This window comes from Globicephala melas, chromosome 5 (assembly GCF_963455315.2).
Source record: "Globicephala melas chromosome 5, mGloMel1.2, whole genome shotgun sequence".
NCBI lineage: Eukaryota > Metazoa > Chordata > Mammalia > Artiodactyla > Delphinidae > Globicephala > Globicephala melas.
In genome coordinates, this window is record NC_083318.1 from 61,155,121 (window position 1) to 61,168,795 (window position 13,675).

At 36.7% G+C, this 13,675-nt stretch overlaps 1 protein-coding gene across 1 annotated transcript in view; it reads left to right on the forward strand.

The window, feature by feature from the left end:
- Positions 1 to 12,433, forward strand: part of DTHD1 (death domain containing 1) — a 70,224-nt gene extending 57,791 nt beyond the window's left edge. The window contains 3 exon segments of the mRNA XM_030881002.2: positions 824 to 1,062; positions 10,421 to 10,491; positions 12,063 to 12,433. Of these exon segments, the coding sequence (XP_030736862.2) occupies positions 824 to 1,062; positions 10,421 to 10,491; positions 12,063 to 12,433 (681 nt within the window).
- Positions 12,434 to 13,675: the final 1,242 nt, after the last annotated feature.

Consider the following 13,675-nt stretch of genomic DNA (forward strand, 5'->3'; position numbering starts at 1 on the left):
ATCAAAGGGTGGGCTTACTTTTTTGCCTTTTTCTCAAGATTCATTTTTATGAATACTAAGCTTTGAGAATACTGCCTTATTTTCTCAGTGAGTAGAAGACCAAACTCCTTGGTGGGAGTGGTAGCCAAGGGTGAGGTAGAGATCTTGCAAAGAGTAGTAAAGAGTTGCAATGTCTTCTGTAGGGAATGGTGGAAGAAATCTCCAGTGATACATAAAAATATTGCTGAGCAGCCCTGGTGCCCAGCTGAAACTACAGACTTTAAATTTGTGGTGATAATAATCTTCATAATTGTCCACAGAGAGTCCCTGAAGTTATCAGGAATTGATTGAGGGTATGGTGTGGTAACCCTGTGGTAAATAGAAGTGCTGATATAAAAGAAAACACAGAAAATGTTACAATAGGTTCTACCAGTGGCATGACTGTAAGAGGTGCTAAAATGATTAAAGAAGACAATTTACATCATACAAATAAACTTTATTTAAGACTTCATGAAGTGGACAGTCTCCTTTCAGAGAACTACAAAATGGGGCGGAAGTCAAGAAACTTTCATAAGATAAAGAAAAAGAAAAAGGATGAGACAAATAGAAAATATCTGATTGGCTGGGGTCACATAGTCACTCTTGTTGGGGGTGAGAAGGCCCAGAGCTGGCTTGGCCTTTGGGGACTGGCTGACTGGATACACTGCCTTTCTGGTCAAGCAGAGCATTTACAGGGACATGAATGTTTGCTGATGTGGCACCTTGGAAAGGAGCTTTGTGTCAGTAGAGGCACAGTGTTGTGGTGAAAGGGGCCATGGCACTCAGAGCTCTGGTTGACCTCTAGGTCAACTGCTTGTCCACCGCTCTGTGCTCAGGTCCACACTGTGATTCTAAAGTAGCAGGGGAAATGCAGCTCTTGGACATCGTGGAACCGGTGGAACCAGGGAAAGGGAAAGTGAAAGTGCTGGGGTCTGAGGAATATTTTGAGCAGTTCCTGTTTCCAGTCATCAGCAAGATGCAGGAGACTATTGTGTCTTGCACCGGAGTGCACAGGAGAGCATATAGGCAGAATAGGAGCAAGTTGTAAGAGAGGGACCATATATTCATCCAAATAAAAACCCAGGTGGAAGCCTTGGAGAAAAGCACTCTGAGTCATCTTCAGAATCCAGATGATGGAATTGAGGGCAGATTGACTGAAAGGTGTGAAAAGGTGGAGGAGAAGGCGAAGGAAACTGCAAAGATAGCAGAGATAGATGTTGGCTGACCTAGTCCAGTGGATAAAGAAAAGCAATTGTCTTGAAAGAGGGTCAGCCGTTTATAGATAATGGATTCTGGTCAAGCAATGGAGATTGGCTGACAACCTAAAGAAGCTGAAGCAAGAGAGTCTTTTTTCTCTTTTTCTCTCTGTTTACACACTGTCCTCACTTACACTAAGGTTCTGCTATGGTCTGTGGTTAATGACCTCAATATGAGTTGTAAGTGTCAAAAATTTTTGTTTGGGGAAGTAACTTTTATTTGGGAAATGCCCTTACATATGAGAATTAGTGCCTAAGCCTCTTGCAGTGGTAAGAGAAGCTGCAAGCTTCTTGTAAGGAATCTTGTAATCACATTTGTACCTGGGCTTTGGGTTATTTCTAAATTTTGAGGTACTTTGTTCTTTCTTGTGCGACCAGATAGCTCCCTGGAATGTTGGGTCTGTGTGTGTGGCTCATGAGACTCACAGATGGAGTTCTCTAGCTCTGGAGGTGCTAAAGGAGCTGCATTATTATTGGAAGATGATTTCATGCAGCAACTGCTAAAGAAGCTGAACAGGGGACCAGACTCCTACTGGGAGTGTGAATGGGGCTGACTTGGCTAAGATTGATGAATCAGAAGAAGGGGTGGAGGATGGTATTGTCTGTATTTTGGGACTTTAGTTTCTGTGTGAGACCAAAGAAGGAAAGATGTATTTTGTTGAAAATTTATATTTTGTGTGACACACTATCTGATATAATCTGTCTGGCCAGTTTGTTTGGATAGCCTAACTCAGCTTTTTTGACAAGGAAACTAGAATAGGAGATGAGATCTTGGTATTCTGTACAAGTTGATGTTATACTCTGATACATTTCAGGGGATTCTGGGCATAAAATGAAAGAGATATTTGCAAAGGCCCTTGAGGGGCTGGAGAAGGAAAGTGAGAACTATCTGCAATGGACACTAACCTGGACTGGGAACAGGTATCTTCAGGGTTCCATAAATTGTCCAGCTATAAATTCATTTGAGTAGCAGACCTGACAGTTATTTGAGATCAAAACTTTACGATGAGAAAAAAAATTATGATGTTAATAAAATTATTTATTTGATTGAAAATAAAAGGATATAAAAATTACTGAAAGTCTAATTGGGGAGGGAAAACAAACATATGCGAATAAAGATATATGAATGGCATTGATGACAACACAAGACAACATTGAGTTAAGAGATAAATTGAGTGGCAGTGCATAAATTCACAAATAAGAAACCAGGGACTAGTGTAGTTGATAAAAGAGGTGGAATTTGACCAATGGCTTTGTAAATATGGTAGGATTTGAAGGAGGAGATCATTCAAGTCAAGAGAAGGTATCATATAAACAGTTTTTACTATCCTATGTGTATATGTCAATACCATGTAAAGCATGGTGAAGAATTAATATAGGAACAAGATACCTTATTGGCCCTCAAAGAGATGGCAGTCTAACAAGTACAGCCAAGACTGATCATGGCTGGTTCTTGGAGTGGTGTAAAGATACAATGAAAGGAAACTTTAAGATGTGCCATGGAAAACAATGTTGGGTAAAATAAAGGTTGTGCCCAAGTCTAATTTATTGGGTTGCACACAAAAGATCAAGGTGGTACATGTATGATCTGAACTAAAAAACGGTTTGCTTAGTTTTAAGAATTCAATAACAGGGTTGTACTTAAGAAGGATGGAAAGAATAGTCAGTAATTGAAGGAGTCTTAAAAAACAGTGACCTGTGAACTTCAAGACACATACCCCTTCCAGGTGTGAGTGGCTGTCTTTGGTTCCAATCTTTTAAAAACACTTCTAAGTCAATGAGATCTCTGTTGTGCTTTGCAGCATAAATAAAACATATCTGTACATATCCGAGTTATTTATACTTTTATACTGATGCCCTTGAAAGACTTATAGTGAAAGAAAAACTGCCACATAAGCCCCACTACACTCTTTTACAAGGTATATGTATATTACTGAGAACTTGAGAGCCAGGTTTAAATTTGCCAGACAATCTTCCTGAGCAGTAACACGTTGACAGTGACATTTTAGAAACTGTATTAAGCAAAATAAAATATACAATATTAACATAAAATCAGGTTACCTGAGAGGAATAATAAAAATTCCTTTAGCAAATAGTAGATCCTGAGAAGATGCAACAGAATAGCACTTTTTGATTGGAAGAAGGGAAGAGAGGAAAGTAGGGAAAAGTTAAAGCCAGTCCTGCCAATGAAGGCATCCAAGGAAACACATGTAGATACAGAATCTGTGGGAGGGGACACTCCAGGACAAACAGAGGCTTCCCTGTTTGGCTTGGAGCTGACCCTGAGTACCAGTGAAATTTAAAAGGTGGTATGCAAGGCAAAAATAGTGCACAGAAAAAAACCATGGGGGAAAATAAAAAAGAAAAGGGAAGGGAAGGAATAGGAAGGGGGCACTGAAAATCCCTGAATAACGAGGCTATATGGGAGACCAGCACAGTGCCTGGAAGTGTAAAAGAGCCCAAGATTTACTGTGCATCCACAATCCACTGCTTCTGTGGTTGGGCACCAGATAAAGAATGTGGCTTGTATTTTCACGTATGTGAAAAAATACATAAACACTAGAATCACTCTCAGTGCATCAAGGTGCTATGAGACATCTGCGAAGAAAGAATGACTGAGGGGGTAAATTGTTTACACAAAGAAAAGAAAAAATCCAATGTGCACCTCTTATCCTAGACTCAGTTCAGGTCATATGCCTGTTGATGGGAATTATAGAATCTGCTGCACTATTTAAATTGGCATTTCTCAATTTTTTGAGAGGATTAAGTACATAGTTCATATCTCAAAAATTCTATTCACTTATTTTACAGTGCTACAGTATCAATATACTTAAATTTACATTGTTCTTATGTTGATTCTTAACCTCCTCCCATTAAAACTTCTTAATGTAAGTTTTTTAAAAATTATATAAATTTCAGGTGTACAGCATTATAATTCAACATGTGTATACACTACACAGTGATCACCACTACAAGTCTTGTTACCATCCATCACCATACAGTTTACCCTGTTCACCCATTTCACTAACCCTCCAACCCCCTTCTTCTACGGAAACCACAATTCTGATATCTGTATCTATGAGTTTGTTTTGGGTTTATTTTATTTGTTCCTTTGTTTTGTTTTTTGAGATTAGACATATGAATGAAATCATGTGGTATTTGTCTTTCTCTGCCTGAATTATTTCACTTAGCGTAATACCTTCAAGGTCCATCCATGTTGTCACAAATGGCAGGATTTCATTCTTTTTTATGGCTGAGTAATATTTCATTGTGTATATATATACCACACCTTCTTTATCCATTCATCCATCAATAGACACTTATGCTGTTTCTATGCTGCAATGAACATAGGGGTGCATCCATCTTTTCAATTTAGTGTTTTTGTGTTCTTTGGATAAATATCAAGAAGTGGAAATATGGTAATTCTATTCTTAATTTTCTGAGGAACCTCCATACTGTTTTCCATAATGGCTGCACCAATTTACAGTGCCATAACAATTAGGGTTCTTTTTTCTCTGTATCCTCTCTAACATTTGTTATTTCTTCTCTTTTCAATAATAGCCATTCTGATGGGTGTGAGGTAATATCTCATTGTCATTTTGATTTGCATTTCCCTAAAAATGTTGAACATCTTTTCATGTGCCTGTTAGCCATCTCTGTCTTTGTAAAACTGTCTGTTCAGATTCTCTGCCCATTTTTTAAATCATTTGTTTGCTTGTTATTGAGTTGTATGAGTTTTTTAAATGTATGTTAGATATTAACACCTTATTAGATATATGATTTGCAAATATCTTCTCCAATTCAGTAGGTTGCCTTTTCATTTTGATGATGCTTTCCTTCACGTTGCAGAAGTTTTTTAGTTTATATAGTCCCATTTGTTTATTTTTTCTTTTGTTTCCTTTGTTTTTGGGTCAGAGCCACAAAAACATAAATAAGAATGATGTCAGGGAGGTTACTGCCTATGTTTTTCTCTAGGATTATTATGGTTTCAGGTCTTACATTCAAGTCTTTAAACTATTTTTAGCTCAATTTTGTGTATGATGTAAGATAGTGGTCTAGTTTCTTTCTTTCTTGTTTTTTTTGCATGTGGCTGTCCAGTTTTATCAACACCATTTATTGAATACACTATCCTTTCACCATTGTATGTTCTTTGCTCCTTTGTCATAAATTAATTGTCCATATTTATGTGGGTTTATTTCTAGGCTCTCAATTCTGTTTCATTTATCTGTGTGTCTGTTTTTATGGCCATACTATACTCTTTTGATTAGCTTTGTAGTATAGTTTGAAATCAGGGAGCATGACACCTCCAGCTTTGCTCTTTTTTTTCAAGATTGTTTTGGCTATTTGAAATCTTTTGAGGTTCCATACAGTTTTTGGTATTATTTGTTCCAGTTCTGTAAAATGTGCCATTGGAATTTTGATAGAGATTGCACTGAATCTGTATATTGCTTTGAATTGTATGGACATTTTAATAATATTAATTGTTCCAATCCATGGACATGGAATATCTTTCCCTTTGTTTGTGTCTTCAATTTCTTTCATCAGTGTTTAATAGTTTTCAATATATAGGTCTTTCACATTGGTTAAATTTATCCCTAGATATTTTATTCTTTTTGATGCAATTGTAAACAGGATTTTTTTTTCTAATTTCTCTTTCTGATAGTTTGTTATTAATGTACAGAAATGCCACACATTTCTGTATATTGATTTAGTATTCTGCAACTTTTCTGAATTCATTTATTAGTTCTCACAGTTTTTTGGTGGAATCTTTTGGGTTTTCTATATACAGCATCATATCATCTTCAAATATGATAGTTTTAGTTCTTCCTTTTTTGGTTTGGATGTCTTTTATTTCTTTTTCTTGCCTAATTGCTATGGTTAGGACTACAATAATATGTTGAATAACAGTGGTGATCATGAGCATTCTTGTATTATTCCTGTTCTTCAAGGAAAAGCTTTCAACTTTTCACCAGTGAGTATGATGTTAGCTGTGGGTTTGTCATATATGGCTTTTATTATGTTGAGGTATGTTACCTCTATACCTACTTTGTTAAGAGTTTTTTTTTATCATAAATTGATGCTGAATTTTGTCAAATGCTTTTTCCACATCTATTGAAATGATCAAATGATTTCTATCCTTCATTTGTTAATGTGATTCTTCACATTAATTAATTTGTGGCTATCAATTCATTGAATCATCCTTGCATTCCTGGAATAAATCCCACTTGGTTGTGGTATATGATTATTTTAGTAAATTGTTGGATTCAGTTTGATAATATTTTGTTGAGGATTTTTGCATCTACATTCATCAAGGGATTTGGTCTGGATTTTGTGTGTGTGTGTGTGTGTGTGTGTGCGCGTGTGTGTGAGTGTGGTGTCCTTGACTGGTTTTGATATCAGAGTAATGCTGGCTTTGTAAAACAAGTTTGGGAGTGTTCCCAACTCTTCAATTTTTTGATAGAGCTTGAGAAGGATAGGTATTAAATCTTCTTGAATATTTGGTAGAATTCATCTGTGCAGCCATCTGGTCCTGGACTTTTGTTCATTGGGAACTTTCTGATTACTGCTTCAATCTCCTTGCTTGTAATTTGTCTATTGAGATTTATTTCTTCATAATTCATCCCTGAGAGATTGTATGTTTCTAGGAATTTATCCATTTCTTCCAGATTGCCCATTTTTGGTCATATATTTGTTTAGAATAGTCTCTTGTGATCTGTTTTATTACTGTGGTATCAGTTGTAACTTATCTTTCATTACTGAATTCACTTATTTGAGTGCTCTCTCTTTTTTTCTTGGTTAGTCTAGTTAAAGATGTGTTGATTTTGTTTATCTTTCAAAAAAAACAGCTCTTAGTTTCATTGTTTCTATTTTTTGTCTCTATTTCATTTTTTTCTGCATTGATGTTTATTATTTCCTTCCTTCTACTAATTTCCTTCCTTCTACTTGTTTATTCTTCTTTTACTAGTTCCTTTAGGTATAAAGTTAAATTGTTTATTTGGGATTTTTCTTGTTCTGTTTATTTGGGATTTTTCTTGTTCTGGAAGTAGGACTGCATTTCTAAGAATTTCCCTCTTAGAACCACTTTTGCTGGTGGTTTTCCATAGATTTTAGTATGTCTTATTTCTTCTTTGATTTCCTAATAATCCATTGTTTGTTTGGTAGCATGTTGTTTAATCTTTACATTTTTGTGGGTTTTCCAGTTTCTTTCTTGTAGTTGATTTCCAGTTTTATGCCATTGTGGTCAGAGAAGATGCTTTGATAATATTTCAGTCTTCTTGAATTTATCAAGACTTGTTTTGTGGCCTAGCATATGATCTATCCTGCAGATTGTTCCATGTGCACTTGAAAAGAATGTGTATGCCGCTGCTCTTGGATAGAATGTTCTGTGTATATCTAGTAAGTTCATCTGGTCTAATGTGTCATTTAAGTCCAATATTTCCTTATTGATTTTCTATCTGGATGATTTATCCATTGTTGTAAGTGAGGTGTTAAAATCCCCTAGTATTGTTGTATTGCTTAAATTTCTCACTTTAAGTTCATTATTATTTGTTTTATATATTTTGATGCTTCTCTGTAGGGTACATATATATTTATAAATGTTATATCTTCTTACTGGATTGATCCTGTTATCATTATGTAATGCCCTTCTTTGTCTTTTATTACAGTCTTTGTTTTAAAGTCTATTTTGTCTGATATGGCTATAGCTACTCCACTTTCTTTTCATTTCAATTTGCATGGAATATCTTTTTCTGCTCCTTCCTTTTCTGTCTGTGTGTCCTTTCTTCTGAAATGAGTCTTTCATAGGCAATGTATAGATGGGACTTTTTTTTTAATCCATTCTGCCACTCTATATCTTTTGATTGGAACATTAGGTCTATTTGTATTTAAAGTAATTATTGATAGGTATGTACTTATTGCCATTTTGTTAATTGTTTTCTGGCTATTTTTATAGTTTTTTTGTTGTTGTTGTTCTTATTTTTCTCTCTTCCCTTGTGTTTTGGTAGTTTTCTTTAGTGTTTTGTTTAGATTTCTTTCTCATTTTCTTTTGTGTATTCACTATTATTTTTTTTCCTGTGGTTATTGTGAGGCCCACATAGAACATCCAATGTAAATAGTACCCTGTTTTAAGTTGGTACCTACTTAAATCTGAACACATTCCAAATCTTTATCTTTTACTTCCCACCCCCATTTTCTATTTTTGATGACACATTTTACATCTTTTTATTTTATGTACTCCTTAACTAATTATTGTAATTTTAATTTTCTACCTTTGTCTTTTACGCTTCATACTTGCTTTACAAGTGATTGATCCACTACCCCATTATATATTTACATTTTCCAATGAGATTTTTACTTTTGTATGTTTTCTTACTATTAATTAGTGCCATTTCTTTTCAGCTTAAGGAAGTCCCTTTAATATTTGTTGCAGGGCTGGTTTACTGGTGATGGATTTTAGCTTTTGTTTATCTGGAAACTATTGATGTTTCCTTCAACTTTGAATGCTAAGCTTGCTGGATAGAGAATTATTGGTTGGAAAAAAATTTTTTTTCAGCACTTTGAATATATCATGCCTTTCCCTTCAGACCTGTAAAATTTCTGCTGAAAAGTCTGCTGATAGACTTATGGGGGGTTATTTTGCATGTAACAAGTTGTTTTTCTCTTGCTACTTTTAGGATTCTCTCTTTATCCTTAACTTTTACCATTTTAATTGTAATGTGTTTTGGTGTATGTCTCTTTGGGTTCATCTTATTTGTAAATCTCTGAGCTTCTTGGACCTTGATGTCTCTTTTCTTACTCAGATTAGGGACGTTTTCAGCCACTGTTTCTTTAAAGAATTCTTCTGGCTCTTTCTCTCTTCCTTCTCTTTCTGGGACCCTGATAATGTGAAAGTTATTCCATTTAATGTTTTCCTAAAGGTATATTTACTTTTTAAAATTCCTTTTCTTTCTTTTTTCTTTTTTTCTTTTTTTTCATTTTGCTGTTCAGTCTTGGTTTTCTATTGCTTTGTGTTCCAGGTCAGTGATTTGTTCTTCTACCTTATCCAGTCTGCTGTTGAATCCCTCAAGTGTATTTTTAAGTTCAATTATAACTTATGTTTAGTATTTTATTATATTTTCTGTCTCTGTTGAAGTTCTCACTGTGTTCATCCATTCTTCTTCCAAGTTTGGTGAGCATCTTTATGGCAATTATGCAGAACCCTTTATTAAGGCAGTTGGTGAATTCACTGAGGGGAGGGGACAGAAATAGAAAGGGCCTGAGATAGGAAGCAGTAATTCAGCACAATCAGGAGGAAGACAGTCAGCAAAGGGAAAAGAGAGGGAAGAGGAAGAGCAGGGCAGGCCATGGAACCCAAGGGAAGGAGTAAAATGCTCTGTGGAAGTCGGAGAAGATGTAGACTGACAATCAGTTGCTGTAAGTAGTATTTAGGAGGGCTCTAGAAAGATTGGAAAATAAGGCTTTAATAGAGTTTTAAAAGAGGATATCAATATCTTGTGATGAACCATAATGGAAAAGAATATGAAAAAGAATATATATATATATATATCTTAATCACTTTGCAGTACAGTAGAAATGAACACAACATTGTAAATCAACTATACTTCAATAAAATAATTTTTTTAAAAAGAGGCTATATAACCTCTAAAGCAAGGGCTTAAGGAGTGAGTTGACAGTGATGGACTTAAGGCATCAGATTTACAATAGGCATGAAAAGATTTTATGGTAAAAGGACGGGGAGAGATAGCCTGAGAGCTTGAAACAGCAGCAGAAGCAAGGAAAGGGGAGGCTTGAGAGTGCCTGTGGGAAGAATGGAAAGAACCTGATGAGGAGGTTAAGGAACAGGTGTGAAGGGAAATTATTAGATGAAAAACACTGCGGGGATGGCACCCAGAAAACATGGAGGAGTGAAATTCTGTAAGAAAGTGATTTTGAAATGAAAATGAGGTTATGAGAACTCTGGTCAAATGGCTTTGGGGAAAGTTAGGAGAGACTGACACTGGCCTAGTGAAACAGAATAAGAGTGAGATTGGGGCTTAAGGATGGTAGGAAAGTATTATGTCATTGCTCTGGAAAATTTTAAATTGAATTCAAGAAACAGAGTTTTTAATGGATTTGTAAGCTGCTAAAGGCTTAAATTGTGTACAAAGCTTAGAGCTTGTTGATCACATTCAGTATCATTTCATAACCCTGGGCATCCCTGTAGTTGACTGCAATGTGAGTAAGACAGAATTGGAGATTGACAAATTGAGAACATTGAAAGCTAAAGAGGACAACAGATTTTAAGGTGGATGCAAGACCATTATTGACCTAAACAGCTGATCATTAGGGCAGTATGGGTACGGAGGCAGAGATGATGGAATGACTGCGGGCGTCAAAGGACTTGCTGTATTAGTGATGGGGCAAGAAACATATTAAGCAGGAACAAAGGAACAGAAGCTGTGGAAGTTTAGGGGGTAGTGGTGAGCAGTAATATTGAGCAGCTGAAGCCATGGAAGTGGAATAGTTCTAGCTAATGATGAAACATAAGGATTGGCCATGTAAGTCAGTTTTTAATATGGAGACACCACACAGGTCAGTGATGTTGACAAGATTAAGAAATCATGTGTTCAGAGGTATGACTGACTATCAACAGGGTTGCTGTTGCTGCTGCCTGCCAATGGCAGGAGACAGTTGATGTGGATGGAGAGAGGAAAGCCTACCCTTGTAGCATGGACAATAAAATGAATATACTGCAAGGGGGAAGCAGAATGTTGGTTTGAAAGTGGCAATGGAGGGGAAGGATGTGTTGGCTCCATTTCCTGAGTAGCTTTCACAGAAAAGTGGCATGATTTATAGTGTAAAAGCAGATGCAATTTATGTGAGTAGGTAGATGGAAAGAACAGAGTAAAAGGTGGCAGACATAGAATTCTTTTCTGACACCAAACCAGGGAAACTGGAGCAGAGTTTTGCATGAGTGGGAGAAAATCACTGATGCAAGTTAGGGCTGATGTGTGCAAGGAGAGAGAAGGGCTTGAGGGGTTTCCTGAGAGTGATGGATTTGAGCTACACAATAAAATAAATAACAACCAAACAACAGAAAATTGGAATCTTGAGTTTAGGTGGTAGCCAGGAGTCACAGGGTAAGGGAAGGGGTATGCTGAACTTACAGGATATATTCAGAGATGTGTGTAGTTCTAAATAGTCCAGAAGCCAGGGGGAATGTTGGTGAAATGGACCTTCCACAGAATTGCTCTTTGGATATTGAATTTTGGTGAGTTTGTGTGTGTGTGTGTGTGTGTGTGTGTGTGTAGTTGGGGGGTTGGGGCATGAGGATTGCCTAGCTGCTGCTATAATTTATGCATCAGGTTAGTACAAATTAAGGGAAGTAGTTTTTGAATCTAAAAATGTCTTCTAATATAGTGCTACTCAAAGTGTGGTTGAGGACCTCAGCGTCAGCATCATCTGGGAACTTGTTAAAAATGCCAAGATTTGCCCCTATCCTAGTTTTACTTAATTAGACTATCTGGGGTGGGGGCCTAAACACCATTTTAATGAGCCCTACTGGATCTCAGGGAAGTTAAAATTTGAGAAGCATTTCTAACCCTTTGCAATAGGTGGTTCCCTCAGAAGAAGACCCCAGAAAGGGCAGGGATTCAAAGACTCTCAACTCTCCATCTGGCTGGTCCCAAATCTTTCTGCTTCTCAGAGGCCAAACCAGAGATTAAGTTTCCTGTGAACAGTTGGAGGGTTAGATGAGCACACCCTCCATGAAAGGGTCCTAACACTGAGTGTCCCACGTGTGCCTGGCAGAAGTCCTGTGGGACAACTTGCTCTACTGGCTGGCAGACGAGCTCTCAGAAGAAAACGCCCTGTGTCTCTTCTCATCCCTCCCCCTTCGCCACAGCACCATTCAGCTCATCAAACTGAACAACCCTGATGATCTCACAGAACAGACCCACGAAATTCTTTGCTTTTGGAAAAGATCACTCCCAAATTCCACGGACAAACTTCGTCTTCTGGCTCGCCATCTCCGCAAGATCAGCAGGAGTGACCTTGCAGAAGAGCTCAAATTCAAGTGGGAAAATAAAGTGTTCACTGAACCCCAGCAGTGGTCTGATGTGGTGGAGTTCAGCCCCGTTGCTCTTTCTTTTGCCCTAGGAAAAGTGTCACAGTCGGTTTGAAGACCGTTTCTGTCAACATTTTACTAGCAGTTTCCAAGTAATGTTGTTTGAAGTGAATTTCTTTGATAGATGTGTTATTGAGACAAGTGAAGAAGCACTAATCAGACAATAAAAAGCATCTGTGGGTCTGAATTCTCACTCATGGTTCAGTGATACATGTTCTGCAGCCAAACTTAATAGCATTTGTAATAGAGTTTGCCCTGTGTGTATTTTAATAGCTGGGGTTGCTTTTTAAGTGTAAAGGAAAGCTATGGTATACAGAATCCCTTTTTTTTTTTATTGTTATCTACATAAAAGTAAACTAGTTACCCAGGACTCCAAGCAACTGATTCACATTATGTGTATACCATGGAGCCCACAGATAACAGTACAAAATAAATTGGGCTGCAGACGCCTGATGTTGATGATAGCATATCACTTTAAGAAAACATCTAAGGTTGAAATAAATTAAAAATAGAAGAACACTTCAGCCATTTACTCCCACAACTATTAATAAGATTTAGCCTAGAATCGGGAAAACCTCGTATGTTATTATTAGTAAAATGGGGCAGCGCAGAGATCATGGAGCGTAAGTGAAAGAACTCAGGGCCTTTTGCACTGACTTAGGAAAGCAACCTGCTACTAAATCAGTTTGACAGAAACCTTACTACATAAGCCCTATAGCAGCATTATTTTTTTAAAAAAACCACCTGTAAAAAAAAAAAAACTAAAAGAAAAAGACAATAATTACCTAAGCCCCTCCATCATCGATAATTCCTGTTAATGTTTATGTTTTGAGGCTTTGGAAACCCTAAAGCACTTTAGCTTCCTGTAACAGCATGACATGAGTGGGCCTTACATTAGTTACATGAAAAATTAAACATGTACATGGTTCTCAGATTTAAAGGCAGGATTTCCTTCTATTAAATTAACCAGAGACTTAGAGATCTATTTCGTTATATGTTAAAAAAGAGAATTCCAATTTTCAAACACGTTCCTATCAAGAAACCTTTCAGCAGTCAAGATTTTTATCATTTTTACATGTTTCCAGAAAGGTACAATATTTGTCACATATTCTTGGAATGAAGCAAACAGACTGAAATGTTCATTGTCTTTCTGACTACGAAGTAAAAAAGAAGTCACGAAAATAAAATTTGCCTCTTATTCCGCCACTAGAGACTACTATTATGAAAATATTTTCTTCCAGTTTTTCTTTTTTCCTGGAAGGAAAGGTTTCTACTTCTGTGTATGCAGATGTATATA